Source organism: Anser cygnoides, chromosome 12 (genome assembly GCF_040182565.1).
Source record: "Anser cygnoides isolate HZ-2024a breed goose chromosome 12, Taihu_goose_T2T_genome, whole genome shotgun sequence".
In the NCBI taxonomy this organism is placed as follows: Eukaryota; Metazoa; Chordata; class Aves; order Anseriformes; family Anatidae; genus Anser; species Anser cygnoides.
In genome coordinates this window covers 20,292,683-20,319,361 of record NC_089884.1, presented here as the reverse complement: position 1 = coordinate 20,319,361, position 26,679 = coordinate 20,292,683, and the positions used below count along the sequence as shown (strand labels likewise).

The 26,679-nt window shown below is 46.3% G+C and overlaps 2 protein-coding genes across 12 annotated transcripts in view; one reads left to right on the top strand and one right to left on the bottom strand.

The window, feature by feature from the left end:
- Window positions 1–26,679, top strand: part of LOC106039568 (protein C19orf12-like) — an 81,802-nt gene that overhangs the window by 5,063 nt on the left and 50,060 nt on the right. For 4 of the 9 annotated variants that reach the window (XR_010834583.1, XR_010834581.1, XR_010834582.1 and 1 more), the window contains exons 1-3: window positions 9,623–9,716; window positions 11,122–11,278; window positions 12,385–12,477. Coding sequence is in view for 1 of the 9 variants with exons in the window: in XM_067004445.1 (XP_066860546.1) it covers window positions 5,767–5,997 (231 nt within the window). In the remaining 8 variants the exon portion in view is untranslated. Of the gene's footprint in view, window positions 1–5; window positions 4,157–5,732; window positions 6,315–9,622; window positions 9,717–11,121; window positions 11,279–12,384; window positions 12,478–26,679 lie in introns of those variants that run through there. The other 5 variants (XR_010834577.1, XR_010834575.1, XR_010834576.1 and 2 more) reach the window with 5 other exon arrangements.
- On the bottom strand, window positions 14,179–26,618 carry PLEKHF1 (pleckstrin homology and FYVE domain containing 1). Of its 3 annotated transcripts, none has more exons than XM_048073308.2 (2): window positions 26,513–26,618; window positions 14,179–20,714 (listed from the first exon to the last, which is right to left on the bottom strand). In XM_048073308.2, the coding sequence occupies exon 2, from the start codon at window positions 20,700–20,702 to the stop codon at window positions 19,881–19,883; it is 822 nt and encodes a 273-aa protein (XP_047929265.1). In that variant the 5' UTR covers window positions 20,703–20,714; window positions 26,513–26,618; the 3' UTR covers window positions 14,179–19,880. The 3 variants fall into 3 exon arrangements, with proteins under 3 accessions (XP_047929265.1, XP_013042281.1, XP_047929266.1); XM_013186827.3 differs by lacking the exon at window positions 26,513–26,618 and adding an exon at window positions 26,119–26,484; XM_048073309.2 differs by lacking the exon at window positions 26,513–26,618 and adding an exon at window positions 25,063–26,097.

Genomic DNA, 26,679 nt, shown 5'->3' with positions numbered 1-26,679 from the left:
TTAGTATGCCTTTTTCCTTTTTGGTTGTTTTATAGAAAATTATTGTTATAAAACTAAGTAATAGATCTCATGGAAGGGACAGGTGATTGTATTATTCAAAGTCACTAAGCAAATTGATTTTATACAGTCATACTCCCATGATGTATCTTTTCAAATAGTCTGACCAGGATTGCTTCTGTATAACATGAAGGACAAGTCAAATCTTCATCTCCCAGCTTCTTCTTGATTGCCAATGATGAATTAACTTTTTGGGCTAATCTTTTATCTCCCTTAAGATATCTTTTATAATCTTTTACTATTGTTTTACTGTTAGCCTTTCTGTTATCCCGTTAGCCCACTGGGTTAATAGAAGGAATGGCATGTGTGATTTGCTGCCACCTTTGACATCGTCTTTGTATCAGAGTGCAGGGTTTTCTGTTAGCAAGAAGTCTGTGCTGTGGTCTTACTGGAGAGGGGTCTTCTGGGCTCAATGGAAACAGCACACCCTTCAACTTGATGAAAGGGCACCCCTTCTAATCAATATAGGCTTCTTTTTTAATTGATGTTCTGGTGTTTTGGTGTTTTCACACACACCTATTTCCAGTCGTACACCATTTATACCAATTTCAGTTAAAAAATATGCAATTTCATGTGGAAATTCACTTCCTTCCCCCCCTTTTTTTTTTTTCTCCCCAGTTACTGCAGCAGCTTAAGCAGTGATAACAGGGGAAATATGGCCAGGTTCACAGGGTTTATCCTGTGTGCAGATGCATTGGTACATTGGTATGACCTATTGAGCTCTGTCTACACTAGCAGTTTAGCAGCAACAGCGCAACTAGATGATGACTGCTGGCAACGTAAAAGGAATGCATAGTTTTCCCCTGGAGTAAATGCTCTTATGGAGAAAGCACTAGCTTCTTAGAAAGGCTGATGTTGCTTGACCAGCTGATATATAACTCAAGACTAATTGAATAGCAGACTTTCAGCAGGGTTAGAAAGCTTTAAAAAATAATAATAATAATAAAAGAGCTTTGTATTGCAGTGAACTAAAGCTATTAGACCCTAATTAAAACATGAGGTTTCATCTTTACCTTTCTAGAGATCACAGAAATCTATGTATTTTTCAGGGTGTAAGCCAGAAATCAAACATTCACCACATAATTGCAGTAAGTCCATGCTAACACTTCTCATTAAGTATGATTTATGAATTCCAAAAGAGCCGAAGAGATAAATATATGAAACTATTCTGAAGTCTGCAAAAATGAAAGCATTTGTTTCTTTGGATGATTATGCAGCAGCTTTTGACATTTGATAAAGACATTGCGTTTCAACATCTGTACCTTTGTGATCCTCTCAAAATGGTGTGGATTCATCTAATATCACTGGTGATCTTTCAAGAATGATACTGTTTCGTCTGTCTGCAGAGAAAGTAGTGTGGCTTGGTGGAAAGGCCCATTTTGCTGGGCCTTTCAAGAGAGGTGTTGGCTCTTCTGCTTGTATGCTGGGTGACGTTGAGTAACTTACCGTCTCTTTCCTGAATGCATTTTCTTTACACACTTTACAATCCATCAATAGGAAATGGTGTGTTACAAAAAATGTAATAGTACTATTATTCGGATAATTTGGAGCCAGCCATTTTAGTGCAAAAGAAAACTTTCACAATAGCTATGTTTTAATACGAAACTGTCTGTGATAGTGCTTCACTTAAACTTTGCGCTGGGGAGAGCTGTTCAAGAAAGACTCACAGTTGGTTCGGGCTGAGGAGGTATTACATGCTGTGTGTGGTAAAATCTGCGCTAGAGACTGGAAAATCAAATGCTTGACTATTAGATAGGGGCAAAGTTACATGTGCAACAATAACTCTGTGCCTTCAGTGTGTATGTGATTATATTTTTAATCGTCGTGTGCTTTCTTTCTTCCTGCAAGACCTTTCCTGATGTGTTGTGCAGAAGGAAAGGTATTTGTGTAACGAGCAAGCTTGTTCTTATTGTTCAGTGCCGAGTCCTTTTGCCTTATTTACTGAACGTTCCTTGGACTCTGCTGTCTGTTTTGAGTTTCTTCATTTCTTCTCTTCATGGGCTTTTCTCTGATCCCAGTGCTCTGAATCACGGAGTTTCATTGGTATTGAGCTTACTTTTGCAATATGAGATGAGGATATTTTTAGTATCCCTGTCCTCCTAGTATTAAAATATTTGTAAAGTTGAAAGTATCTTCTTGCTGTACCAAACTCAAAACCAAAGATTTATTTTTCAGTGTTTGTTGTTCTCAAACACTGTATGTAAACAGAGCTGTGGTTGAGTTTGGTCGTTATGGTGAAGGATCAGGATTTTTGCAGATAATCTTTCTAGATTGTAGGTTGGGCGTCTGGAAAAGTTAGAATAGTAACTTCTTTCCAAAACGTGTGGTTTAAGTGGCTGGCTTAACAGCACACAACCATTAGTAGCAAAATAAGGGGTAGGATCTTTTTTTTTTTTTTCAGGGAAGCATTCAGGTTTTTTTTTTTTTTTTTTTTTTTTTTAAGGAAAGAAGCTATAGTATCTCTTCATCTAGTCTCCTGCCTTGCTCACTGTACTTGCTGACACCTGCAACACTGTGCCATATATGTTCTTTAATATGTAATGTGTGATAATGCCAAAAAGAATTTTTGCCACCGGTGGCATTGGTGGCACTAATGGTTAGCCACATGTGGGGGGATGTCTTGGCAATGAGAGGGTTTGGGTAGTGCCAGCAAGTGAACGAGGTGGAAGAGGCCTGATTCCAGAGAGATCATTCTCTGGGTCAGGCATCTACCCTGGGCTGGAGATTTTTAACTGCATTTAACGGGGCTGTGATTCCATGACTCCTAGAGAGCCAGTGGAGGCAGTGTTTCTATTTGTGGCTCCTTTAGCATAACACAGCTGAAACTGGGAGCTCCTTCTTCATAAACAGCCACGAGCATGCTACCTGCAGCGTTTGCTGCTTTGTGCAGCATCTCCTGGCTCCTGCTGAGTTTCCTGTGGCCCACGTAACTTCCACCTGGGAAGACAGAATGCCCTGGTAGGGTTGCCAGCTCACGCTCTGCTGATGGAATTTTCTGAGGAAGTGTTCCTCTTGACCTGTCCTTTCTGATCTTTCCTATTCTTGTTCCTTTCCCGCCTCTGCCTCCTTGTACAAATGAGAGTTGTTTTGCTTGTCTGGTTGCAGTCCCACCCCCCCGTACACTGACATTCCTGTATTTCTGCTTCCTTTTGGTGTGTCCCGTTTATTCCCAGTCCCAGTTCTCTCTTCTGCCTCCTCTTTCCGTCCCCATGGCTCTTCCTGTCCAGGGCAGTGGTTGAGTCACCATCCCTGGAGGTCTTCCGGAAGCATGTAGATGTAGAACTGAGGAGCATGGTTCAGTGGTGGACTTGTCAGTACTAGGTTAAAAGTTGGACTGGATGGTCTTAGGGGTCTTTTTGAACCTGAGTGATTCTACAATTCCTGCTCACCGTAGCCAGACCTTGGTTCAACAGCCCCAATCTTCTGCCAACTGAAATCTTCGTGCAAGTGTTTCAACATGTAAGAAAATGGAGCGAAGTAATAACAAGCAAATAATTTATGGCAAGAATTAGGACAAAGAGAAGATACCTGGCAGATCTGTAAATTACAATCTACCAGTTATATTTGAGGCTCTGCTTGGTTGTTCTCCTAGAGCCATGTGCAAGGCTGTATAAACATGGTAATTGCTTGAGACTAAGATAACATGCTGTAGAATCAGATAGAAACTTCAATCTTCCGTTGGTATTACTTGCCCCTCCCTGTTCAGTCTTCTGGATTCATCCTCTGGTCTGTACTGTGGTTTCAGCTGCATTTGCACTACCTATAAGCTATCTGTTTTTGTGGAAGGGAAAGAGAAACATTTTTTTTTCTTCTTTTTCCCAGTGACTGTTCCTCTCCTTTATTACTCTGATAGACTCTAGAACTGTAATTCAAAGCAGCAAGAGTTGCATCAACCAAAACTTAACTTAAATATCTTTTTCAGGATCATAACCAGCCAAGATGCCCATCAGGGTTGATGATGTGATGCAGCTGCTGTGCCATGTTTCCCAGGAGAAGGGAATGAAAGCTGCTGTGAAACACTCTGGTCGAGGAGCACTGGTGGCGGGTGCAACAGCGTTTCTTGGGGGCTTGATGGGAGGCCCACCTGGTATCGCTGTAGGTAAGTGTGTTTTGATTTAGGAGTAAGAAGTGTGGTTAAGTCCCTGAGTGAAGAAACTAGTAAGTCTTATGTAGTAGGTACAAGTTGAAGTAAAGGGGTGTGTAGTGGCAGGATTTCATGCAACCGAGCTGTTTCAAGATGGCATTTAGTATTTTAGCTGTTCAGAAGGGTGCTTTTAAGAAGGTGTGCATCAAAAGGCACGTGTAGGTGTTTCCTTTCAGGGTGACAGAGAATTTGCTGATATAAATTCATTTGCTGAGAACAGAAAAGCATAAAAAGATTAGAAGTTTAGATAGTATTGGCTCCTTTGAAGCCCTTTGAATGAGCTACTAGAAGTTTGTTTGCTTTAGATGGGTAGAGTGCTGGTTCCCATATGCTGAGGTGCACCAGTGTCAGAAGTGTAGCACAAACCTGAGAGCAAGCTAACAGGCTCTGAGCTTGTTATTGTGAGCTCTGCTCCGGCACTGCAGTAAGGGAGTGGAAATGGGGGGGTGAGGCAGTGGCAGGAGTGTGAGAGACGGTGGTAGCAGTCATGGCGGGTGAAGAAGAGCAGCAAAATGATGTTTTATTTCTGTATTTTAAAGCTACCTGCTATCCGTTTCTTGGTGAACTTTCTTCCCCCATCTGGGATTCTTTCTAAAAATTACAGAAAGGCTAGAGTCTAATAGTAAAGGACTGTCTCCTCTGTACCTGTTGAACCACACTGCGCTGGGGAGTTTGAAAGGTGCCTCGGCCCTTGAATAGTCTTTGCCCTTGTGAGCACTTCCATAAATTTAAAGGGCTTATTGATATTGGAGTAAATGGCAATCTCTGGGCAGCATTGTAAATTGTGTGAGTTGCTGTTAAAAAGCATTGTTCTGTAAGTTTGGTAGCCCTTTGAAACAGAATGTCAGTGTAGGGCCGTGACACCGACTTTTTGTTGTTAGTGGTCATAATCGTATCAGCCATGTGGGATCGTTCATCTTGATGACCTGGAACCACACTTCTTACCAGAGCATTTCTTGGTCAGCTGGGGTGGGGTGTTGATTTGGTTGGTGAAAGGTTGAACGTGTCTGAATAACCCCACAAAGCTGATGGTCTTAATCTCTGTTAGCTACCTTCTGAGGTGTGGACTTCATGGGTGCAGTGGGAAGCTGCTATTTGGGGCTTGGCAGAAGCAGAAAGCTTTGATCATTCTGGGAATCTATAGGAAGAGATTATATGTTAATGGCCACTGATGAGGCAGTTGTTAGTGCTTGTGTTTTCCTTGGGGAGGGGTTTAGGTAATAATAGAGCATATCCTGAGGAGACCAGTGCCTTAAGGAATGCTGTTTTGTTTCTGATTTATAGCTTGAAACTGTTAGCTTTGATTGTGTGGAGTTCCTCTGTGATTGTTGTTGATGGAAAAAGCTGTAAAAATCCTTCTTGGTGCTTTGAGTGAACATCATGTGTAAACCTTGTTGAAAGTAAACATGCCTCGTCCACACAACTCTGCACTGATTTCTTATACAGGTGGGAATGCCTGATGAAGCCTCTGAATAGAAATTCAGGTTTTACCATTATTTGCTAGAGAGTAACATCTCTCTCTTTTTCGTAGGAGGAGCACGCTTGGTGGATTGCTTGGTGCCTGGATGTCTTATAGACAGTTTAGACCGGTCCCTCAGATTTTATTGGAATTGCCTCCTGCTGAGCAGCAGAAACTCTATGAGGAAGTCATGGCTATTCTCAAGCGCTTAGACTGGACAGATGTCGTTCAGCTGACTGCTCTCGTAATGGGAAATGCTAGTCTCCAGCAGAAGTTGGCAGGAGTGGTGATGAATTACCTCTCCAGAGAGCTAAATGCAAAGATACAGCATGGATAATAAACCTCTCCAGATCAGGTTTTTACATTGTAATGAATTCTACTCTGGCAATTGTGATTTTTCAAAATAGTAATTATTAGTTATAGTTATTAATTATGAATGTAGGCAAATCTAAGTATCTTTTTTGTTTGTTTGTTTTTGTGAAGCTAGTCTTTTGTATTATCCTGTTATGTAATTATGACTTGCCATGTAATTTTGAATTATTGTGCACTGGGATTGAGTTCAAAATCATTGAAGGGGGAGTTACACTTCTCTTAAGGTAATGCAGCACTAGGTAAAATTTCATTTAAAAAAATCATAAATTTCATTTAAAATGTCATTATATGTTATTTATAAGTTGTAATCCTGTTTATGGAAATGGTTTAAACCATAAGTAGCTGAGGCATGTTGAAAAATTTTACCTGCCAAGTCCTACAAAGAAGAAAGTACTTCTACTTTAAATTCAAAAATCTCAAGCCTTTCTTTATTCTTTGAAATATTTTTTTGAGTATTGCTTTCTGTAAGAAGTGAAACCAATACCTAAACAAACTTAAAGGAACAGGAAATGGAACTGTACAAAATTGTTACTGGTTTCCTAGGGAAGACATGGCAAGACTATTTAAAGGGGGGGGGGGAGGGGGAAGGGAAGGAGAGAAAGCAAATCATAGAATAATTAAGGTTGGAAAAGACCTTAAAGATCATCTGGTCCAACCATCTCCCCACCACCAATGTCACCCACTAAACCATGTCCCTTAGCACCACGTCCAACCTTTCTTTAAACACCCCCAGGGACATTGACGCCACCAGCTCCCTGGATGACCCGTTCCAATGCCTAACTACTCCTTCCGAGATGAAATGTCTTCTGTTTTCCAACCTAAACCTCCCCTGGTGCCACTTGAGGCCATTCCCTCTAGTCCTATTGCGAGTTACCTATGAGAAGAGAATGACCCCCAGCTCCCCACAACTTCCTTTCAGGTGGTTGTAGAGAGCAACAACATCCCTCCTGAGCCTCCTCCAGACTAAGCAACCCCAGTTCCCTCAGCTGCTCCTCACAGGACTTGTGTTCCAGATCCTTCACCAGCTTTGTAGTCCTCCTCTGGACATGTTCCAGGGCCTTGATGTCCTTCTTGCAGTGACGGGCCCAAAACTGAACACAGTACTCGAGGTGCGGCCTCACCAGAGCAGAGTACAGGGGGCTGATCACCTCTCTGGTCCTGCTGGTTACATTATTCCTGATACAAGCCAGGATGCCATTGGCTTCCCTGGCCACCTCGTGCAGCCTTGAGGACTCCTGTGGCCCTGAAGCTCTCTCTTAGGACCTTCTGAAAGACTGGCAGGGCCTTGCAGTGTCCTCTAGCACCCCCTGAAGGCATTGGGGTACTCTCCAGTGCTCTCTACAGTCCCCTACAGTGCCCCGTGCTGTGCCCTAGTGCCCCCTACAGGCCTCCCAACACTCCCAGTGCACTCTAGCATCTGCTACTGGTTACCCAGTGCGGCCTGGAGGCCTGCCAGTGCACTCCACTGCATCCTGGGTGCCCTCGGAGCCTCCTCCCGCACCCTGGGGCCTCCCAGGCCCCTTGCTGTAGTCTACTGCCCTCTGGAGACCTCGCAGGGCTCTCTAGTGCTCTCTAGGGCACCCTGAAGGCCTCCCAAGGTCCCACAGGTTGCTCTAATGCCAGCTAGAGGCCTTGCGAGGCTCTCTCCAGTGTCCTCTAAGGTGCCCTAAAGGCCTTCCAGTGCTCACTACATGCCTCCCATCAATCTCCAGTCCACCCTAGAGACTGTGCGTGTCTAGCAGGAGCACACAGTGCACTCTAGTTTCCTCTGAAATCCTCACAGTGGCCCCTAGTGTCCTCTAGGATGCCCTAGAGGCCCCCCAGTACAGCCTTCAGGCCTCTGATGGCCCTCAGTGTGCTCTAGTGTCCTCTGCAGGCCTCCCAGGGCTTCCAAGTGCCCTCTGTCACATCCAAATTCTTCCCAACCCACACCCAGTTTCCTCTAGGATACTCTTAGAGGCCATCCAGTTCTCCCCAGTGCACTCTGGAGAGCACTAGAAGCCTCCCAGTGCACCCTACATTCTTCCAGGGCCTCCCAGTGGAGTCTTGCACACCCTGAAATCCTCCCAGTGGTCCTAGGTGTGCTCTAACACTCCCTGGAGACCTCTCAGGGCTCTTCAGTGTGCTCTAGGGAACATGCAAGGCTACCCAGGGTCCCCCAGAGAGCTCCAGTACAAGCTAGAGGCCTCAAAGGGCTCCCTGCTGTCCTCCACAGGAAACAAATGCCTCCCAGTTCTCACTGGAGGCCTCCAGTGGCCCTTTGCTCCACTCTAGATCCTCCACAGGTCTACTACGGCCACCCAGTGCACTCCAGCTCCCCCTGACTATCTTCCAGTGACCCCTAGTGCACTCTAGAATGCTCTAGAGGCTTCCCAGTGCACCCTTGAGGCCTCCTGTGGCCCTCCAGTGCTCTCTAGGACCTTCTGGAGGCCTAAGAAGCCTTCTAACCCTAATTATGACCCTAACCCAACAACAGCCCCACTTAAGTCTCACATGAAATAGTGCTCACAACGGAAGCCTTTTGGTAGACCTCCACTTCCTTTGGCAGCCTTTACACAACCCCACTCACAACAGGACTCTGCGCTTTCTCTCTTTCTGACCCTAACTGTTACCCTAATTATGACCCTAATTGGATCTGTTTTTGTTGGTTTCCATAAAAGGGGATTGCTTGCTTTTTCCCAGCCATTTTCTCCAGGAATCTGTATATAAAAATATTCGTTCTATAACCACATTGAACAGTCTTGCATTGCCTGGCAGACATTTGTGTACTTGAGGCTTTCTTCAGCCTCTGAAGTTTATAGGAGCTTGTGCGGCTGCTGAGTCTAATCCTTCCTTCAGTCTTTTGTGTCCCCAGCCCAGGCCCTGTGGGACTTGGGCTGTTGACAGCGGCTGTAGCACATCCCACTTGAGTAAAGGTCAAAGATGAGCTTTCACTTTGTACCACTAATGATAAGTAGCAATGAGGATAATAAGGAGCTCTCTTGTAGCGCTTTACATCTTCAAAGTGCTCTAGCGATACTAATTAATCTGCCAAGTAGCCTTGTGACAAAGGTATGTATTTTTCTATGCGTAATTTAACTGTACTATATTGTTATGCAATAAAACAAAACAGGATGATTAGATTCAGGAAATCAATTAACCAACTATTCTTTGCTTATATCCTTGACACCCCAACAACTAAGCCAACTTCAAAGCTGTCCTATTTCTTTTGGTTAGTTTTGGCACAACTTGGGGAACCTCAAATATTCATGCAAAGCAGCACAATGCCAAGTGTTTAACAAAGTGGCTCCAGTGTTTTGCAGTAGTTCATTTCCATTTATGTACACCCATCTCTTAACACTGTCTGGTAGATGTGGTCCCAGTGCCACTGGAACCTAAGTTAAACCTGGGCACTGTGCTATGCTTAATTGAAGAGCCCCATTTTGTGTGCTAATGGTGCTTTATTGTACTTATTATTAGTAATTATTAGTATTGTGTGTGTACTGGTCACAACAGAAACCAGGGTCACGCTGAGTGCTGGTGCTGTGCTGACCTGTCAAGTAAGAGTGCACAAGCTCTATTTTAACTGCAGGATTTCAATGCCTTTCTGCACAGCTAAATCATCTGCTCCAAGTACTCCAGTGTCTGCTATCTTCTGTCTGCGTCTACTGCTAGCATGAACTTGAGTGACTGATCAGTAGAATGGTAGGTATTGTTTAGTATTGATAAACATCCATTGAAGAAAGATAACCCTGATTATATAGTCATAATGCTGATCTCTGAAAGACCTATTTCCTCTCAGGAAAGAGCCTGAGGTCACTGTGGACAGATTTGTGAAAATATAAGCTTAGTGCTCAGCAGCAGATCAGAAGGCAAATAGAAAGGCCAGATGAGGAAGAATCATAGAATCATAGAATCATAGAATATCCTGAGTTGGAAGGGACCCTTAAGGATCATCAAGTCCAACTCTTGATACCGCACAGGTCTACCCAAAAGTTCAGACCATGTGACTAAGTGCACAGTCCAATCTCTTCTTAAATTCAGACAGGCTCGGTGCAGTGACCACTTCCCTGGGGAGCCTGTTCCAGTGTGCAACCACCCTCTCTGTGAAGAACCCCCTCCTGATGTCAAGCCTAAATTTCCCCTGCCTCAGCTTAACCCCGTTCCCGCGGGTCCTGTCACTGGTGTTAATGGAGAAAAGGTCTCCTGCCTCTCGACACCCCCTTACGAGGAAGTTGTAGACTGTGATGAGGTCTCCCCTCAGCCTCCTCTTCTCCAGGCTGAACAGGCCCAGTGACCTCAGCCGTTCCTCGTACGTCTTCCCCTCCAGGCCTTTCACCATCTTCGTAGCCCTCCTCTGTACACTCTCCAACAGTTTCATGTCCTTTTTATACTGTGGTGCCCAGAACTGCACACAGTACTCAAGGTGAGGCCGCACCAGCGCAGAGTAGAGCGGGACAATCACCTCCCTTGACCTACTAGCAATGCCGTGCTTGATGCACCCCAGGACACGGTTGGCCCTCCTGGCCGCCAGGGCACACTGCTGGCTCATATTCAACTTGCTGTCTACCACGACCCCCAGATCCCTCTCTTCTAGGCTGCTCTCCAGCGTCTCGTCGCCCAGTCTGTACGTATAGCCAGGGTTTCCCCGTCCCAGGTGCAGGACCCGGCAGAACACCGAGAAAAAGGCAGTAAACATTGTTATGTCACTGAATAAACCCAGGTTGCAACCACATTTTGAGCACTCTGTACAGTCTGCTTGACTGTCTCTGATTAGTCCTTCTTGAGACAAAAAGAACATTATAGAGCTAGAAGAGATTCAGAGAAGGATAACGTGGTATGGAAGTGCATCTGAGTAAAGAGATTTTGAAGTCTGAAACTGTTCAACCTGGAAAAGACACTAATGGAGGGAGCTTTAGTAAAGGCTATGAATGGTACAGAGAAGAACAAGAAGAAAAATAACATTGCATAGAAGTCAGGGTGTACCCATTGAAATGATTGAGCTAAAAGGAAGTGTTTTTTCACACGGTGGAAAAGTGAATTGTGGAACTAATTGACACAGGATGTCTAGATGCCTAATCACTTTTTGAACACATTTTTCTTTTGGCAGATTTATGGTAGAGAGGGCCAGCAAGGACTATTAAACACACAAGTCCAGAATCAAACACTGGCTTAAGAAGCTTTCAACCACCGGTTGTCAAGAGACTAAAAGAGTGGAAGTATCACTCTGTGGTTGCTTGCTACACGCTGTCCTTAACAATTTTTGGGTAGGTGAACAGCGGCTCTGGTTCATTAAGACTACTTAGATATGTTATCCCAAACACATGCTAGCATACAATTTCTGTAGTGTTGTGGCAACATATGTGCTACTGCAAGTAAAATATGACACGTGCTGCCAAAGAAATCACATTCTGAAAACAGTGCAGCACACTTAATATTGTTTAAAATGTTTTTCCTGTAACAGGGGAAGACCTGCCCATTTGCCTTTGTGCTTGTTATTCCTTCTCAGGAGCGGAGCCTTCCTCCCTGAAAACTTTCCAGTGTATAAACAAGCAATTAGGAAAACCTAACCTTTCTTAGTCAGTTGCAGTCAGATATTTCATCTTCTCAAAACTGCATTATCAACTTAAAGATTAAAACAAATGCCTTTATTGTTTTCACCAACAAGAAAATGCCTCTGTGCCACCAGAATCAAAGTCATTAGACGGTATTTTTAAAGAAGCAAAGCTCGTTTGATTCATACCCAAGTTCAGTGGAAGTTATGTTAAAATACTGTCAGGCTGTTGCTTTGTTTTGCAGAAGGGAAAGTTGTTTTAGAGAGAGACATTACATATGGGCCATATGCTGATTGAACAGTTCTTCACACTTCTTTTTAAATGTTAAAGTGTTCTCACAGAACTAATTTAAAGTGTATATAAAAAAGCTCCCTCTCTTTACCCGTTTTGCTATTCTTCCAGAAACTGCAGCAAACTCTCCACTCACAGATATAGCTGAATGAGCCTCACATAAATGTAAGAGACAAATTCTGCCAGACACCTAACTTCCTAAAGCACAGTGTTATTTTCCACATTCCAGCATACATTCCAGGGGCCATATAGCTGTGTGAGTTTGTCTCCAGGAAAGTTCAGCCTCCAAAACACAAGAGACAAATTCTGCTGGAGGAGTGGGTGGGAGAGGACAGGCAGGGAGGAGAAAGTTCAAGTGCTCCTGGGTGGGAGGCAGAACAGTACTGGAGGTAGATCAGTCTGTTTTGGTCAAAACAGCTGTTATTACCACATCTGGTTCTTGAACTGCCTGTGGAAGTGTGTCTTGCGGGAGCTGCATGGCTCATGCTTAGATTAATGACTTGCTCCTCTGTTTGCTTCCAATACAGGACTCTTCCCCCATCTCCCAAGTGGAAGAGGAGTTGCAGTCCTTATGGTCTCCGTGCATGATTCGTGAATTTCCCAGATGATTCTCCTGAGTGGTGAGGATACTGAAATGGGGGAAGCTGTGTAGAGGAATAACTCTATTTTACCAGAATCTGTCTCTAACTTGCAATGTGTAAAATGACAAATACGTCTTTTAGAATTCATTCTGCAATACGGTCATGTGCTGGACTTTGGTTATTGCATGACCCTGAGGAGAGAAAGAGAATGTCAGCTTAAAATGTTGAATGCTTTGTTAGTGATTGCCAGCATGCTTGCAAAGTTGAAGCTCATGTAAGGGGTGAGGTTGAGGAACAGAGGCATGATATGAGGGACTGCCCTTGCTCTGGCAGCTACACTAGCTGCATCACAGATCTCATTTTTATGAGGTAACACGTGCCTAGGGAGTATGCTTCAAATCTGAATAATCCTGCTGTGGTCACATATAGCAAGTCTGTAACTCAGTGGCTCTGCCATGTACCAAGATATCTAATGTTAGGAAGTGCCATTTCAGAAATCTTGGTCTCACTTCTTGAGGCTCTGTGCTAGAAAACAAGCTCCATGGGCATGTTGTAGTCCTGCAGTGCCTCTACAATAGGAGGTTCTGGGGGCTGGGCTTGTGCTAGAAAATTTCCCATCTCTCTTTGTGCCTCCTGCTTCATTCCAAGGGAGTGAGACAAAAATGAGCCAGTGGAACTCTACAGCCGAGGGCAAGTAATAAGCAGATATAGAAGCTCTGTGAGTTGGTGGGGGTGTCTGAACAAAAAAATCCAGGGCTAGTTTCGACTAGCATTTCTAGTGGCCAGTTTGAACCAATTTTATTCCACCGTGGTGCAGAGATAACAATAGTAGGAAAATCCATGCTGTACATCTACTGATAGTGTTTTTCTATCATACCTCTAACTGCTGTATTATAGGAACACCCGTGGTACTGCTGAAGTCTTGAAACAGCAAGGCATGACAGTCTCTATTTGTCATCCTCTGTTCATTAACACCATAGCTCTTTATCAGTTGGGTTTTGGAGAACCTCTCATCATTAAGGCTGCTTCTGTGCAAACAGATGGCTGCATTGTGTGACATCCCAAGTGTCTGTTGGGACCTAGCACAGATATATGGGTTTGCTCAGCCTGCTGGCCTGTGCATCTTGTATTTACCTGGTACAAGGAGAAAGAACAAACATGGAAGCAGCCTGAAACCCTGCAGGCCAAGCCCTCCCATGGCCATAGGACCAGTGCCATTGACACTGGCCCATCTCTGTTCAGGTTTGGGGGTGAATGTGTCCTCCCTTTGAGAACCACAGCAGAAAGCTCCGCTGCAGAGGCCCTTGCAGAGTTAATGCATGGCTCCACTGCTCCCTCAGCTCCACTGTTGTGATTAAATAACATCAGCTGTGCTAGGAGTGTGGCAGGGAGAGCAGGTGGATCCTGCCAAGCCAGTGAAAAACAGCATCTCCTCTGAGAAGAAACACACCTGCAAGTGGTGTGGAGCTTCCTCCTGCTGCCGGAGAGGTGCTGGGGCAGCGGTGGCTTGGGAGCTCTGCTGTCGTGCCTCTGATGATATTGCGTGTTAGGCTGCTGCCGAGGCTGGGCAAGCGTGCTTGTCCCCAGTCCTGCGGAGGAGATGGGGGGAGCACAGAGGGCATGCAAAATCCTAAAGCAATGTACAAAATACCTGCTGGCTAAGAAAGCTGTGCGCAGTAAAATCTCTTGCTGGACTGCCTGGCCTTTAGAGGCCATTCTGTAAACAAGGTTGCTTGAGCCTGGAAGGAGCTAGAAACTCTGGTTTATCTGAAACTTGCTGCTGAGTAAACATTCTTGAAGATAGACTGATGGAAATGAAGTAGTTGCGACTCGGGTGCAGTGACCTTGGTGCTGGTTGTTCTGGTCTGTGGTTTTGGTTTACCGTCTTGCAGTATGTTATCTGAGCCATTCAGGCTGTCAGGTCAATTAGTGGGTGCTGCTCTAAGTGCTGCTTTCCTGCCCTGAAGAGCCAGGCACCGGGCTTGCCCTGTGGCTCTGGTAAGGCTCGAGGCAGCGTGTCACATGTGGGGAAAGGTGCTGCTGCAGCAGGTCGCTGAGAGGGGTCCGCCACCACACGCTCACCCCAGCCGTGTCCTCAGCCCCGGCTGGCAACTCGGCTGTGCCGCGTCAGCATGGCCGTGGCAGGGAGGCGGTTATGTGAGGGCCGCCTCCTCATAGGTGTGCTCCATCAGTGGGCTTCGATGGGAGTGGGAACAAGTCTGCTGAGAGGCCTCGGTGCCACCGTTATTTTTCCCTCTGGCATCTCTGGAAGAGTCTTGAGACGTGAAACCGCTACGGTGTCTATTTTTACCTTATATGTGACCCTCCTGATAAAAGCTGCATGTGACCTTTTCTTTCTTGTTGTTCTCTGTCAGAGGAAAAGAAGCCTGTCTGGCCTTGGGTTAATGCTTTTCCTTTCTCAAATCCTGTTTTTCTAAAGTTCTCACTGAAACACTCACATTGTTTTTAGGACAAAAATATAAAGCCCAAATATGCTCTGGTGAAATACAAACAAGGCATTCCTTGAAGCAACGAGGGGCCGTGCGGCACTGCCAGTGAGCCCTAGGGTGGTGCCAGGGCTTCATCGCTGGGCAGTGGCTGCTCTGCCCGGCACATTCCTCCCTCCCCTCAGGAGAAGCACTGTGTGAGAGCCCTCTTAAAGCAGAACCTCTCATATTTAGCTCCCCTCCTTCCTGTAATAACAAATGGGGGAGATTGTGTAACTTGCCGTTGGCCGCCAACGTCTCTCTCAGAGGCTTACAGAAAACTTTCTCATGGTTTATTGTCATTGCTGGGCCTGACTGGAAATGAAGTCAAATGCCAGCTTCAAAGGGAGCTGCTCGGTGTTACTTGGTATTTGATACTTTTTCCCTGCATGCCTTTTCTCCTTCGGTTGCAGTCTCGAGATCACAGCACTGACAGCTGTTTCTCTTTTGAGGTTCCACGAACAAGTGCATGGGCAGGAAAGGCTCTTTCCTGTACATGCATGCCACACTGTGCTTTCCGCCATGTGTGACACAGAGCATAAACCAGGCCTGGCTGTTGGTTGTGCCCTCAGTGCATGGCTTCACGGGAGCTGAGCACTCCTCCCCAGATGGTCGGGAGAGCACCTCCAGTGCTCAGGTCATGGTTGGTTGGCCAAGAGTCTTCTTGGAGCTGTTTTGCAATACTGTGTCCACCGTGGAAGTGACAGTAAACATAGGTTAACATCCCCTTTCTACTAACACTTTTCTTAAAAGTCCAAGGCTTGGAGCAGAAAGAGTCAGAAACAGAAGCCTCTGTTTTTAGTTTGAGATGTGTCACTTTAAGGCTCTGCTGTGGTTGGGGCCATCTGTGTTTGTTAGTTCCTTCTGTTAACCAAAAATCCCAAGCTGAGGAAAATGAAAACCTGCCTTGCAGTTGTAGTGGGATGGAATTGGCCATGGGCTGTGGCAGAGCCAGAATTCCTGCCTGGATAAAAACTGACTATTTGAGTAACTTGCAGCAAGAATTTGACTGCGAAGCTGGCTCGCTTCATCGCGCTGCCTTCAGATGTTTGTAAGTTGTGCTGAGTCAGCACTGTGCTCTGGGGCTTGTGGTGTTCCTTGGCTGTGCCTCCGGGGAGGCTGAGCACACATTTTTCACCGAAGCTCTTTGATCCTTTCTTTTCGGTTTATTCACAGTTCAAATCTCCCCGTTACCTTCATTCTGCTTTTGTGACCGGCTGCTGCAGTAGTGTCTCTTCCTCCTTCCCATGGACTTTGGAGAGCTGATGTGGATTTCATCATAGCATAGCCATAACTGTTTTTCTGTCACTTTGTTGGAAAATCCCCAGCAGTTTCAGCAGGTCTGATGTTAACATTCGAGTTTTGTTTTCCTTGTTCAGTGCACCAATGTTCCTCTTGCTCCTGACAGCTATGGGGACTGTCCTCTGCCTCGTGTGCCCAGCTGAAAAGCAATGATTTTGTTGAGGGCCAAAAATCTCTTGCATTTTTCTAAAAGTGACTGGGTTCCAGGTTTGGCTCGAGGAATGGAAAGACCAGCTTTCAGCCAGTCTCATTTCCTGAACTAGCTTACCCCAGTGTCAGGCAAGTGCCCAGGTTGGTGCACAGTGGGGATGGCTGTACAGTGCTGAGCTACATGGGTTTTGACACCTTCAGGCAGTAGGCTGAGCAAGGAAATCCTTCTTGCAACTGATCCCCACACATCACATTTGGGAGTCTTTTAGGAAGAAGATGGGACTCCACAAATCCCCCACCTGTATGTGTTTTTTTGAACTGAGCATTCAGGCTGCTGGTCTCCCTCCTGCTGGGTTTGCAGACTTTAATGAATTCCTGGTAACAGATTTATTTAGCTCAAAAAAAAAAAAAAAAAGGAAATGCCCCATTAATGCACTGGAGATAGAATCAGGCTGGAAAACTCCAAGACGGACTGCTGTAATAGCACAGCCCATGATGTAAAACCCATGTGTTCAGCAGGCCAGATGCCAGGAGTCTCAGGCTCTAATCCCAGTGTTGAGCTCCCAAGCTTGGGTAATAAAATTAAAGGAGAAGGGAAAGAAAAAGAGACCTCGTTTAAATTTCCTCATGTTTTCCTCGGCAGGCTCCTTTTACCACAATAGTTGCTAGGTTTCTTAGGTCTTCTGCGTGAAGTGTTTTTCCCAAATCTGCAGCAGCCCCAGCCTTTCTGGGTCTCCCTGCCCTCACTTCGGTACAGTGAGGGCTTGCAGCAGCAGCAGCTGTGTGATACCCTGAAGCTCTGTCTGCATGGCTGTGTAGCTGAGAATAGCACTGACCGACAGTCTGGCAGTAATGGAAAACTTTGTGAGAAAGCATTTTAAGGTACAGGAAGCCAGCATGTCTGTCAGAAGCCTATGGAAGTGCAGATGGTAATGTGCACCTCAGGTCCAAAACACGACGTTCAGACTGATACTCAAAATAGCATCATGTGTCATGCTTGTTGCCCTTATTCTCAAGGGTGTCACAGCTTTTCTACCTTTGACCATTCTGCATACCTTCCTTCTGTAAGGAATGGGGAAGTAAGTTGTTGGAAGGTCTGTGCATTTTGGGAAATGACATGAACTATATCATGCACAAAAAAAAGCGTCTGGCTTTCATTTATTTTTTGCCACTGATTACAAAAAGATCTTGCTCTACAAGAAGGCATTTGTAAGAAATGTGACTGTCCTTCATTAGTGGGTAAAAACAGTTCATAGGTCTTTTGGGGCCTGATAATAGTAAGACCTTTGGACATGCAAGATAAAGAAAAGCTGATCTCTGAAAGGACTAAGGAGTAGATTCAAAACTGGAATATATTTCTGGAGCCAATTACTAGGAAGAAACTTGAGAGTTTTGCCTAAGGGATACAGAATTGGAACTTAAGTTATGGATGCTGATTCAACAACCGTGCTATTTTTGGCACGTGAACTGTTCTGATGGCTGTTTATTTTTAAGGTCAGTTTCTGTTTGCATAGCATATACACCCTTCTGGTGGGTGGCAGGCATTATAAAAACAATCACCGCTGCTCAGAATTATGAACTAAACTTGAAGAGGGATGGAAAAAACAGAACTCAGTGTACTTATTACTTTTAAAAACATCTGTTTAGGTCATAAGGTTTGTTGATCCACTCTAAGCTGTGCCCCCACCAGAAAAATACTATTTCAATTAATATAGACTACTGCAGGGGATTGCAAAACACTTGGAAAGACTTGGATGATGATAAAATGGTGTAAGCAGAAAGCAAGCATCAGATTTGGCAATTTTTTTGAACGTATTCACCTTCAGGTAGTAAATAAAAAAGCACAACATTCATCCCATAGTTAAAGAGTTGCTAAGAGCTGGATTTTGTGCTGGCTAGCCATGCTTGAATCAGCACATCTATCCCATCCCTTGTTTAAGACTCCTGTTAAATAACAACACATTTCAGTGACGTATTTTCCTGGCTTCTTTATGTTGGCCATATCTTTATTCACACAGTCAAGTAATACAAATTCATTGGACAGTGGCAGTTTACAAAAGAAAGTACAAATGATTATTTTGAGCTTAAATTTTTTAAAAATAAAATAACTCTGGCCAGCTGACATGCAATGCAGTGTTTGGACCAGATACTGGTATGGAAATGGTTTATAACATTGGCAGTGTACCCTCGGCTATGTTCCTTTCCCAGAATTTAAGATACACAATACAAAAATATACTAAAATAATAACTGAGTTTGTAGAAATGTCTGCTGCAATATAATTGCTGTTGTCTCAGTATACTTACTCCCATGCTACATTATGATAGAATATTTGAATAAACACAGTTCATTTCTAACGATTTGAACTTTTTAAGTTCATCTCAAAATAACCTGCTTGGGTTCTAATCCTGAAGACACATTAAGGACCTTAACTTTGAACTTGTGATACTGATACAGTGAGATGAGCACGGAAATGAATGTTCAGTTCCTTGGGGTCTTGTTCAGGAAGGGAGTAGAGGCTGAAATACTGAACCTCATAGGATCTTAACTTGGGATATTTTCCTGGATTTTTGAAGACTTTTAACAAGTCCTCACTGGGCTACCCTTTTACGTGGTAGGCTTGAGGTCATCAAGTTCTGGTAATCTGGTGAAACTGCTGGGTGTTGAGATCTGGGATTCTGCACTTGATTCAAATGCAGTAAGCTTCCTCCTCCTTCCCTCCTTTCTATAAATGTACCTGTCCCTCTTCCCCTCCCCTCCTCCTTCCCTCCTTGCCTGGTATCACCAAAAGTATATATATATTTTTTAATACGAAAGTGCCAAATGCTCCAGGACTTTGCTAAGGCTGCTCGCATTGAGCATCGTATGACCTCTCTGCCTTCACAGCACCATTTCCTTAGTGTTTCCAAAGTTCAGAAACCTTGGTGTAGAAATCAAAGTCCGTGCCTATCTTACCACACGCCGATAAGCGGCTATCCAGTCAGGTTTGCACACCTGCAATGAGAATACCTGAAGTAGATCTAATGCTTATGAAAAATGCCAGCCTTGGAAGTTCTCCGTTCTCCTTGAGAAAATGCATCATGGGAAGCAAAAGCACCAGTTTTCTGCATTGCCATCTGGAGCTCCCCTTGCCTCTGAAAGAGAAATTCACCACTGGCAGGCAAGCATGTTTAAGTCAAGGATTTGCTCCTTTTTCTCCTGAGGGTAATCTCAAAGCATTTGAGAAAAAAAAATAATAGTATTGTTCTATTTTTGCAGACAGGAATACTAAGGCACAGAAGGGTGAACTCATTTGGACCAAGACTCTTCACTAGGCTGTCACTCTCTGCATGTGAGACATTCTCAGAATGACTAGGGGTAACACCCCGACCCTTTGTTCCCTCGCAGACAGCACAAACAGGAACCAACATCCACCTTCCTAGACATGGCCTCCACAGAAAATGCTAAGGAGGACATGCATTGGAGGCCAGAAGTTGGCTTCCCAATGCTGCTGACTCCCAAGGAGGTCAGCTATGGAAAGATGACCAAGATACTTCTGAGGTATAAAACTCCGTGTCTGCTGGCCACTGGTCAACTTTGTCGTCGTCGGATTTGTCACTGTCATCACCGCTGGAGGGTTCGCAGCCTGGGATGGCAGAACAGTACCGCTCCAGCTGCTGGCGATCAGCCTCCGCTTCCTTCTTCTGCTCTGCCAGCAGCTGCCTGTAGCACAGGTTGCAGACCCTCAGGGGCTTGGGGGACAGCCGGGGCATCAAAAACCTCTGCCTGGAGCAGTCCCCGCACACGACAAAGCCACACTTGCGGCAGTGATGCCTTCGAGTGAGGGTGGAGAACTTGGTCTGCGTGCAGCGCATGCAGATGTCTGTCGCCTTGTCTGGGATCCAAGGGGCTGCGTGCTCCGTGGAGGGCTGCCTGCCTGTCTTTGTCAGCAGGTGCCTGATGCACTCCTCCAGATGGCTGATCCACTCCTTCCGCTCCGTCAGGGAGGCCGCAGAAACCACGAAGGACTTCTTTGAGGTTTTAATCATCCAGCGGTTCTTCATCTGCAAGGTGTCTGGCAGTGTCTCCAAAGTGACATCTTCAAGGGGAATGATGTGCTGGGAATTGTACTTCCTTTTGTTAATCACTATGCTCCCGTACACCAAGATGTCGTTGAAAAGGAAGAATATGCGAGGCTTTGGTTTCTTGCGGCACTCTTTGGTTAAAATCCCTTCTCCTAAAAGGACTCTTCCTGGCACAGCTAAGGGCTGCCCAGAAGCCCCAAAGCAGTTTTCCACAGCAGCGATGCGCTGGCTGTTGATCTCAGTGTTTGCGAGGTGGTCCACCATCTCCAGCTCACTCTGAGGAGAGGAAAATAAAGAAGGAAGTGATGAAGTGCACTGAGCAAACTGTGCCAGGATGAGGCCAAGCATCAAACATATGCACAGGTGAGGAGCTTCTAATGTAGACTGGGGTTAGGAGCCATCTCCTCACCACTCTTCATGTGAGTTTATTGCCTTTTAAGTTTTCAAAGCTTCTGTCCCCACTTTGCAACAGCTTGGTCTCTGCTGGGCTGGCTCTGTTTACAGCAATGGAAGCCCTCTAATACGGTCACCTCTTCCATTGCAACTCTGCTTTTCACCAGTATAACTGCATTCCCATATAAAAGGAGGCAGGCTGGTCTAAGTACCGCATACGTGGGTGCATTACTTGCTGTGGAGTTGCTGTACTGTGAAGCTGGAGGGTGCTAGGAGCACCCACCACCTGTCCTGGCCAGCGAGCGTGGCTGCAGCGCTGCACAGGCACCCTGCTGGCACATGGAGAACACCCACGGTCTTCAGAGCAAGCGTCCCATTTCTGACAGCACGCTCACCGAGGACCAGTTACAGATACACACACCCCAGAATGCCATTTTAGGCCAGAGTTCAGGCAGACTTTTGGAACAAAACAGAGTGCTCTACTGTTTGTTCCTGCTGATCCTCCGTGCGTGACAAAAAGGAGAAAAAAGGGTGGGGAAGAAAAAAAGCATCAGCTGTATGAATAAACCCACGCAAGCCAACCCCTTCCTCCATTGCCCCAGCTGCATTTCGGCTGCCTATTGCATGTTCCTCCGGCTACAAGACACATCATTCTGAAAAGTCTGATCTCTGCTGAAAGGGAAGTAGAACGCAACACACTCACCCTTCCCTACACCTCTGCACGCTTGTTCTCATACAACCCGGGTTTTTTTCTTTCTTGTTTTTAAATATAGATAAAAGTAACTCCAAAGCAAAAGCAAATGTTTTGCTATTCAGTTTGTAGTAAAGAACTGCTTTATGTTGCAAGTTCTATTTTTCAGTGCACCTAATTCCCTCTGTGTTTAATGGTGATGCATCAAGACTATTCAAGCCTAACAATCCACAAGAAAGTGAGTCATTTCCTCTTAAAGCGAGGTATTTCAGAGATCACGAGGTAGCACAGAGATCACAGGGATGTGTGTAGCCCTAGTTTCTATTAGCATTTTGTAGAATAACTAATATATAGAACCAGCCTCCACAATTTTTCCCATCCTTCTTAGACAGAGTCCCTACAGCCATGGAGCGTTGGAACCTGGAGGGGAAAGGGAAGAGAAAGAGGGTAATATGCTGAGCCGGGTATTTTGGGGATGATCATGATTTACATTCTTGTCTTGCCCTTCACCCCAGATCACCCCTTCAGAAGGCTGGAAGGGAAACCACAGAGTAGCTGTTCAAGGTTGCTGCATGCTGTTTATGTCTTGCCTAAGCTATTTAACAAACAGATCATTCAATTCTTCTGAGTCCCCAGATTTTTTTTTCTCTAGAGCAGACCAGGATGTTTAGAATTTCCCTACAGCCTGCACAAAATAAAGACACTGGTTTAGTCCTGGGGGGAACCTGAATGAAATTACCATCTCTGCAGAAATAGCTTTCAGCAAGAAGTGTTGTGTGGCCAGCACTTCTGAAACTCTGGCTTCTGTGAGTGCAAGTATCGGGATTTCTAGTTAATCCACGAAGACAACACCCTCTGCAGCACACGGATTGTCTGAGACTGCAAGAATGCCAGCACGGCTTCTGCCAGCCCTGTCTGTTCCATGACAATCTTTCCAAGACTCACTCAAAAGCTGCTGGGATCAGCTTGGATACCAACACGGTAAGGCGAACAGAAGCTGACAAGTTACTAAAAGAGGACAATCCCAAGGTGAATCATGCCCTTGAACTACAGGGAGTATTGCGAGGCTTCCAACTTCCCTCTGTAAGGATGTGAATTTTCAGGGTCTTGAAGTACCAGAGCAGATCTGACAGATTTGGACAGAGCAGATTTGATGGATTTCTTTTATGTTAAACATCAACTCGTGTGTGTTCTCCAGTGTGAAATGCAATTTAAAATTAACTACAATATGACTACTTACAACAAAAGCATCAGCGAGACGGTAGCAATATAACAAAATACCTTCAGAGGAAGTCAAAGAAGTGAGCAACCAACTCAACTTTTTGGCCAACCTCTTCTCAGTGGTTTGTGGGGACAGGACAAGGGGCAATGGCCACAAGATGGAGCACAGGAAGTTCCGCACCAGCATGCGAAAGAACTTCTTCACGGTGAGGGTGACGGAGCACTGGAACAGGCTGCCCAGGGAGGTTGTGGAGTCTCCCTCTCTGGAGATATTCAAGGCACGTCTGGATGCCTACCTGGGCAGCCTGCTCTAAGGAGCCTGCTTTGGCAGGGGGGTTGGAGCCGATGATCTTTTGAGGTCCCTTCCAACCCCTTCGATTCTGTGATTCTGTAACTCTGAAGTAGGAAATTTCTGATTTTTTTTTTGGCTTTTTCAAGCAAAAGCGAGGGGAAGATAGCAGGCTTCAGCTGGCTGATTGCAAGAATGATCCCATGCCCCATTCTCCTGAGATCACTACTGTGCCAGCAATCTGTAGTCACGAGGTGGTCGCCATGAGCTGACAGCATGCTGAGCTACTGGGGGCGTGCTGCTGCCAGATGTGCAAGAATGCATGGGTATGGTACAATCAGCAGCAGCCCAAGGAATGCCCCAAAGAACCCATTGTTTCAGTACTTATTACTTGCTATCAGGAGAGAAGACAGACTCCATTCCCTTCCTCACAAAATGCAACAAAATGCTGTAAAGAATTTTTGGCACCAGCAACACCAACTGGGATAAATCAAGCGGTTTATCCTGCTCTCGCCAATCTTGATTCCTAATGCTTGCAGATCACGGAGACCAACTCTTCTCCTGTGTCTTTTATTCTATGCATTTTACAAGCACGGTCCAAGCTCTCAAGTGAGTATGGTACTTGAGACAGCTCTATTTCTAGGGTTTTCCATGCACCAGATCCCAGTGGAAATGAAAACATTTTGCCAGATGTAAAGACAGTGCCTGAAGAGCTAGCACACACAAGCTAGCTCATTTTCAAACAGGAGTGCAAGCCCTACTGAGCTGAGAGCTTTATCTATTGGATTTATTTGGCCTGTAAGTAGGATAGAGTGCTTTTGGACTTCTCGTATCATAGAATGGCTTCGGTTGGAAGGGACCTCATAGATTATCTAGTTCCAACCCCCCTGCCATAGGCAGGGACTTGCTGCGTGGGGCAAAAGGACAACAGGATAGACAGGTGATGGACACAATCCTGAAACGCAAAAGAAAGAAAAGCAAGTTTCCATTACATGTCACACTTCCACTGGGAGGATATCTTTGTATTCCTCCATCCCTCTGAGTCATTACATACTTAAAATCCATGAGTTAACTAAGAAAAGATAACTCCATCCTAGGAAGGATTCACATTGCTTAACTCCAGGCTTAGACAAATAACTCTATGCATCTTTGCACTCCCTTTTCAGTCAGCAGTGAGAAACAGCCATCTGTAAGGGTGACTTACCTCATCCCACCATTTGGGAGATTAATCCTGCCCTGAGTTTCTAGATAATGCTTGCTTTGACTAATCACCCACAAACTGATTTTGTTACTATTGTGACTCACTGCAAATAATGCTCAGCTTTGCTTTGGAATGGAAGTACTGCATATGACAGTTTCTGAATCTGACTATTACTGCAGTCTCCTTTACTGTGAAGTGAGCGTCTCTGCCTTTAGGAACAACAGTGATGCGATATAAAAATCAAAATATAAATTCTAATCTATTTGATTAATTTCGGTAAATATATTTTTCCCTGTTTCTTCAGGTTTGTTCTGTGATATCAGCAGGATCATGGTGCTTATTTACCAAGTGATACATGCACATATGCGTCTTGTGGCAGAAACATATACAATTTAAATGAGAGAGGGAAGATGCACTTTTATTGGTGTTCTACTTTACATGGGAGTTTCTGGCATGGCAAAGTTTTATTTTCTTTTTGGTCAAGATCCATTGGTTTTGCACGTGATCAAATACTATGCAGTGAATATATTAACCCAATTTATACAATTGGCATTCAAAGGCAAAAATGTTATTTTGTCTTCACTCAACTCCACATCTTTCAACAATGAGCGCTTGTTAACTTGTGATTATAAATAGCCATGTTGATGCATGCCAGGCAGAGCATTTCGTCCTAAGCTCCTGGATCAGTGAGTCTGGAGTATGTTTCTCAAGGCTGTTTGTATCTAAGGCTTAGGCCTCGCAAAGTTGTGAGCTGTTCTACCTGGTTCTTCAGTTCTTTCTGTCAACCCGAACTGACAGTCTTGGTGTCCCCTGCATACATAATGCATACCAAATGCAAGGGCTGGCCCACGGAGATGAGCGCGTTGAGAGCAGATCTGCTGGCAGACTTCAGCAGGCAAATGCTCGGAGCCTCCTCTCTCTCCAGACCTCGCTCCTTCCTGGTTCAGCCAGCTGTGAAGCCTCTTCTGGAGTCAGAGCTGACAGGAGCTCCTCCTCACAAAGCACACTCGGCAGGAGGTGGTCACCTTTTATCCAGGCACTTGGTACCCGGGGCAGGCATTTAGAGCAATAGAAATCCTTCCACTCCTCTCCCTGCCTGATTAGAGCTTGCCTCTCCCTCCCTCCCAGGCATGCTGATAGCTGCTGAGCCATCGGGGCGCGGGAAGGCAGGCAGGCTGGCAGTGCCCTCCCAGCCTCGCTCGTGGCAACCCTACTTTAGCACTTGGACATTTTGGGAACGGCTGTCACATCAGGCCTCTGGCTGAGAAATGGCACCCATCCCAGCAGGGTACGGACTAACCGTGCTGAGCTTCTCACATTGCTGCTCGGTGTGCCCAGTACCTCTGGCACGTGGGGCCAGAGCATGGCAGCAGCCAAGCAGTGGCTTTAGAGGAGCTCAGACCGATGCTGTCACTGCCAGCAGTTGGTAGCTCAGGTTCAGCTGTAGCTCTTCCATGTACCGCCCAGCTCTGGGGGCATCCAAACAGCTTAGTGAGGAGGGAAGGAAAACCCTAAACTCCCAGAACGGCCTCCTTCGCCTTCCTGTCACCCACTCTGTCCATGCACCCGCTCAAGCAGTGCAGCAGGGCAGCCCTCTGCACGCCTGTCCTTGTCCTTGCTGTGTCATCAGCACGAACCCGGTGACCCGCCGCTTTCCAGTGCCCTAAGAAGCCCTCGGGCCCTCCAGCAGGAGGCTGCGGCTCTCACCTAAAGGTACTTGCTCAGGCAGCCCGGGCTAGCTCGGTGCCAACGCGGAATAGGTACAGGACAGCAGCCACCCAGGAAGGAGAGCATCTCCCCCTCCCAGTGCCCCGTGCGGGCAGGCGGGCAGCACTCCCCTTACGGCTGAGCAGCAGGATGTGTGTCTGCGCGCTTGGTTACTGACCTGAGTCGGCACGCGAGGAATTCCTCCCCGCCTTTCCAGAAATCGCACTTCAATCCCCGCTCTCACCACGCTGCGGTGCCGCGCAGAGTCCCGGGCAGCGCCGAGCAGCGCCCGCCGGTGCCGCCAAGGGCCGGGGCACGCTGCTTTTTTGCCCCCCTTCCACCGCCGAGCCCTCTCCCGCCCCCGGGGCTTCCCGAGCGTCGGGGCCGCCCCGCTGCCGGGAGCTGCGCGCTGCCGGCCCGCTGCGGAACGGCGCCCGCAAGCTGCCCAGCACCACTACGCGCAAACGGGGCTTGCTCCCTAGACAAACCCCGGCGCCTTGCCCGGAACGCGACACCGCGCCGCCCGCACAACCTGCCCCCGGCCCTTCCCCTTCCCGTCCCCCGGCCGGTACCTCCGGGCCGGCACCCCCGGGCCGCTCCCTCCGCGCCGGGCGCCCCTGCGAAAGGCGGCTCCGCTCCGCCCGGCGGCTGCACCGCGCTCCCGCCGCCCCGCGCCCGCGCCACGCCTCGCCACGCCCACCCCGCGCCCGCCGCCCAATAGGCGCCGCTCGGACTCCGC

Excerpts from the sequence above, each read along its gene's own strand:
- PLEKHF1 (XM_048073308.2), bottom strand. The coding sequence starts at position 20,702 with ATGGTGGACCACCTCGCAAACACTGAGATCAACAGCCAGCGCATCGCT.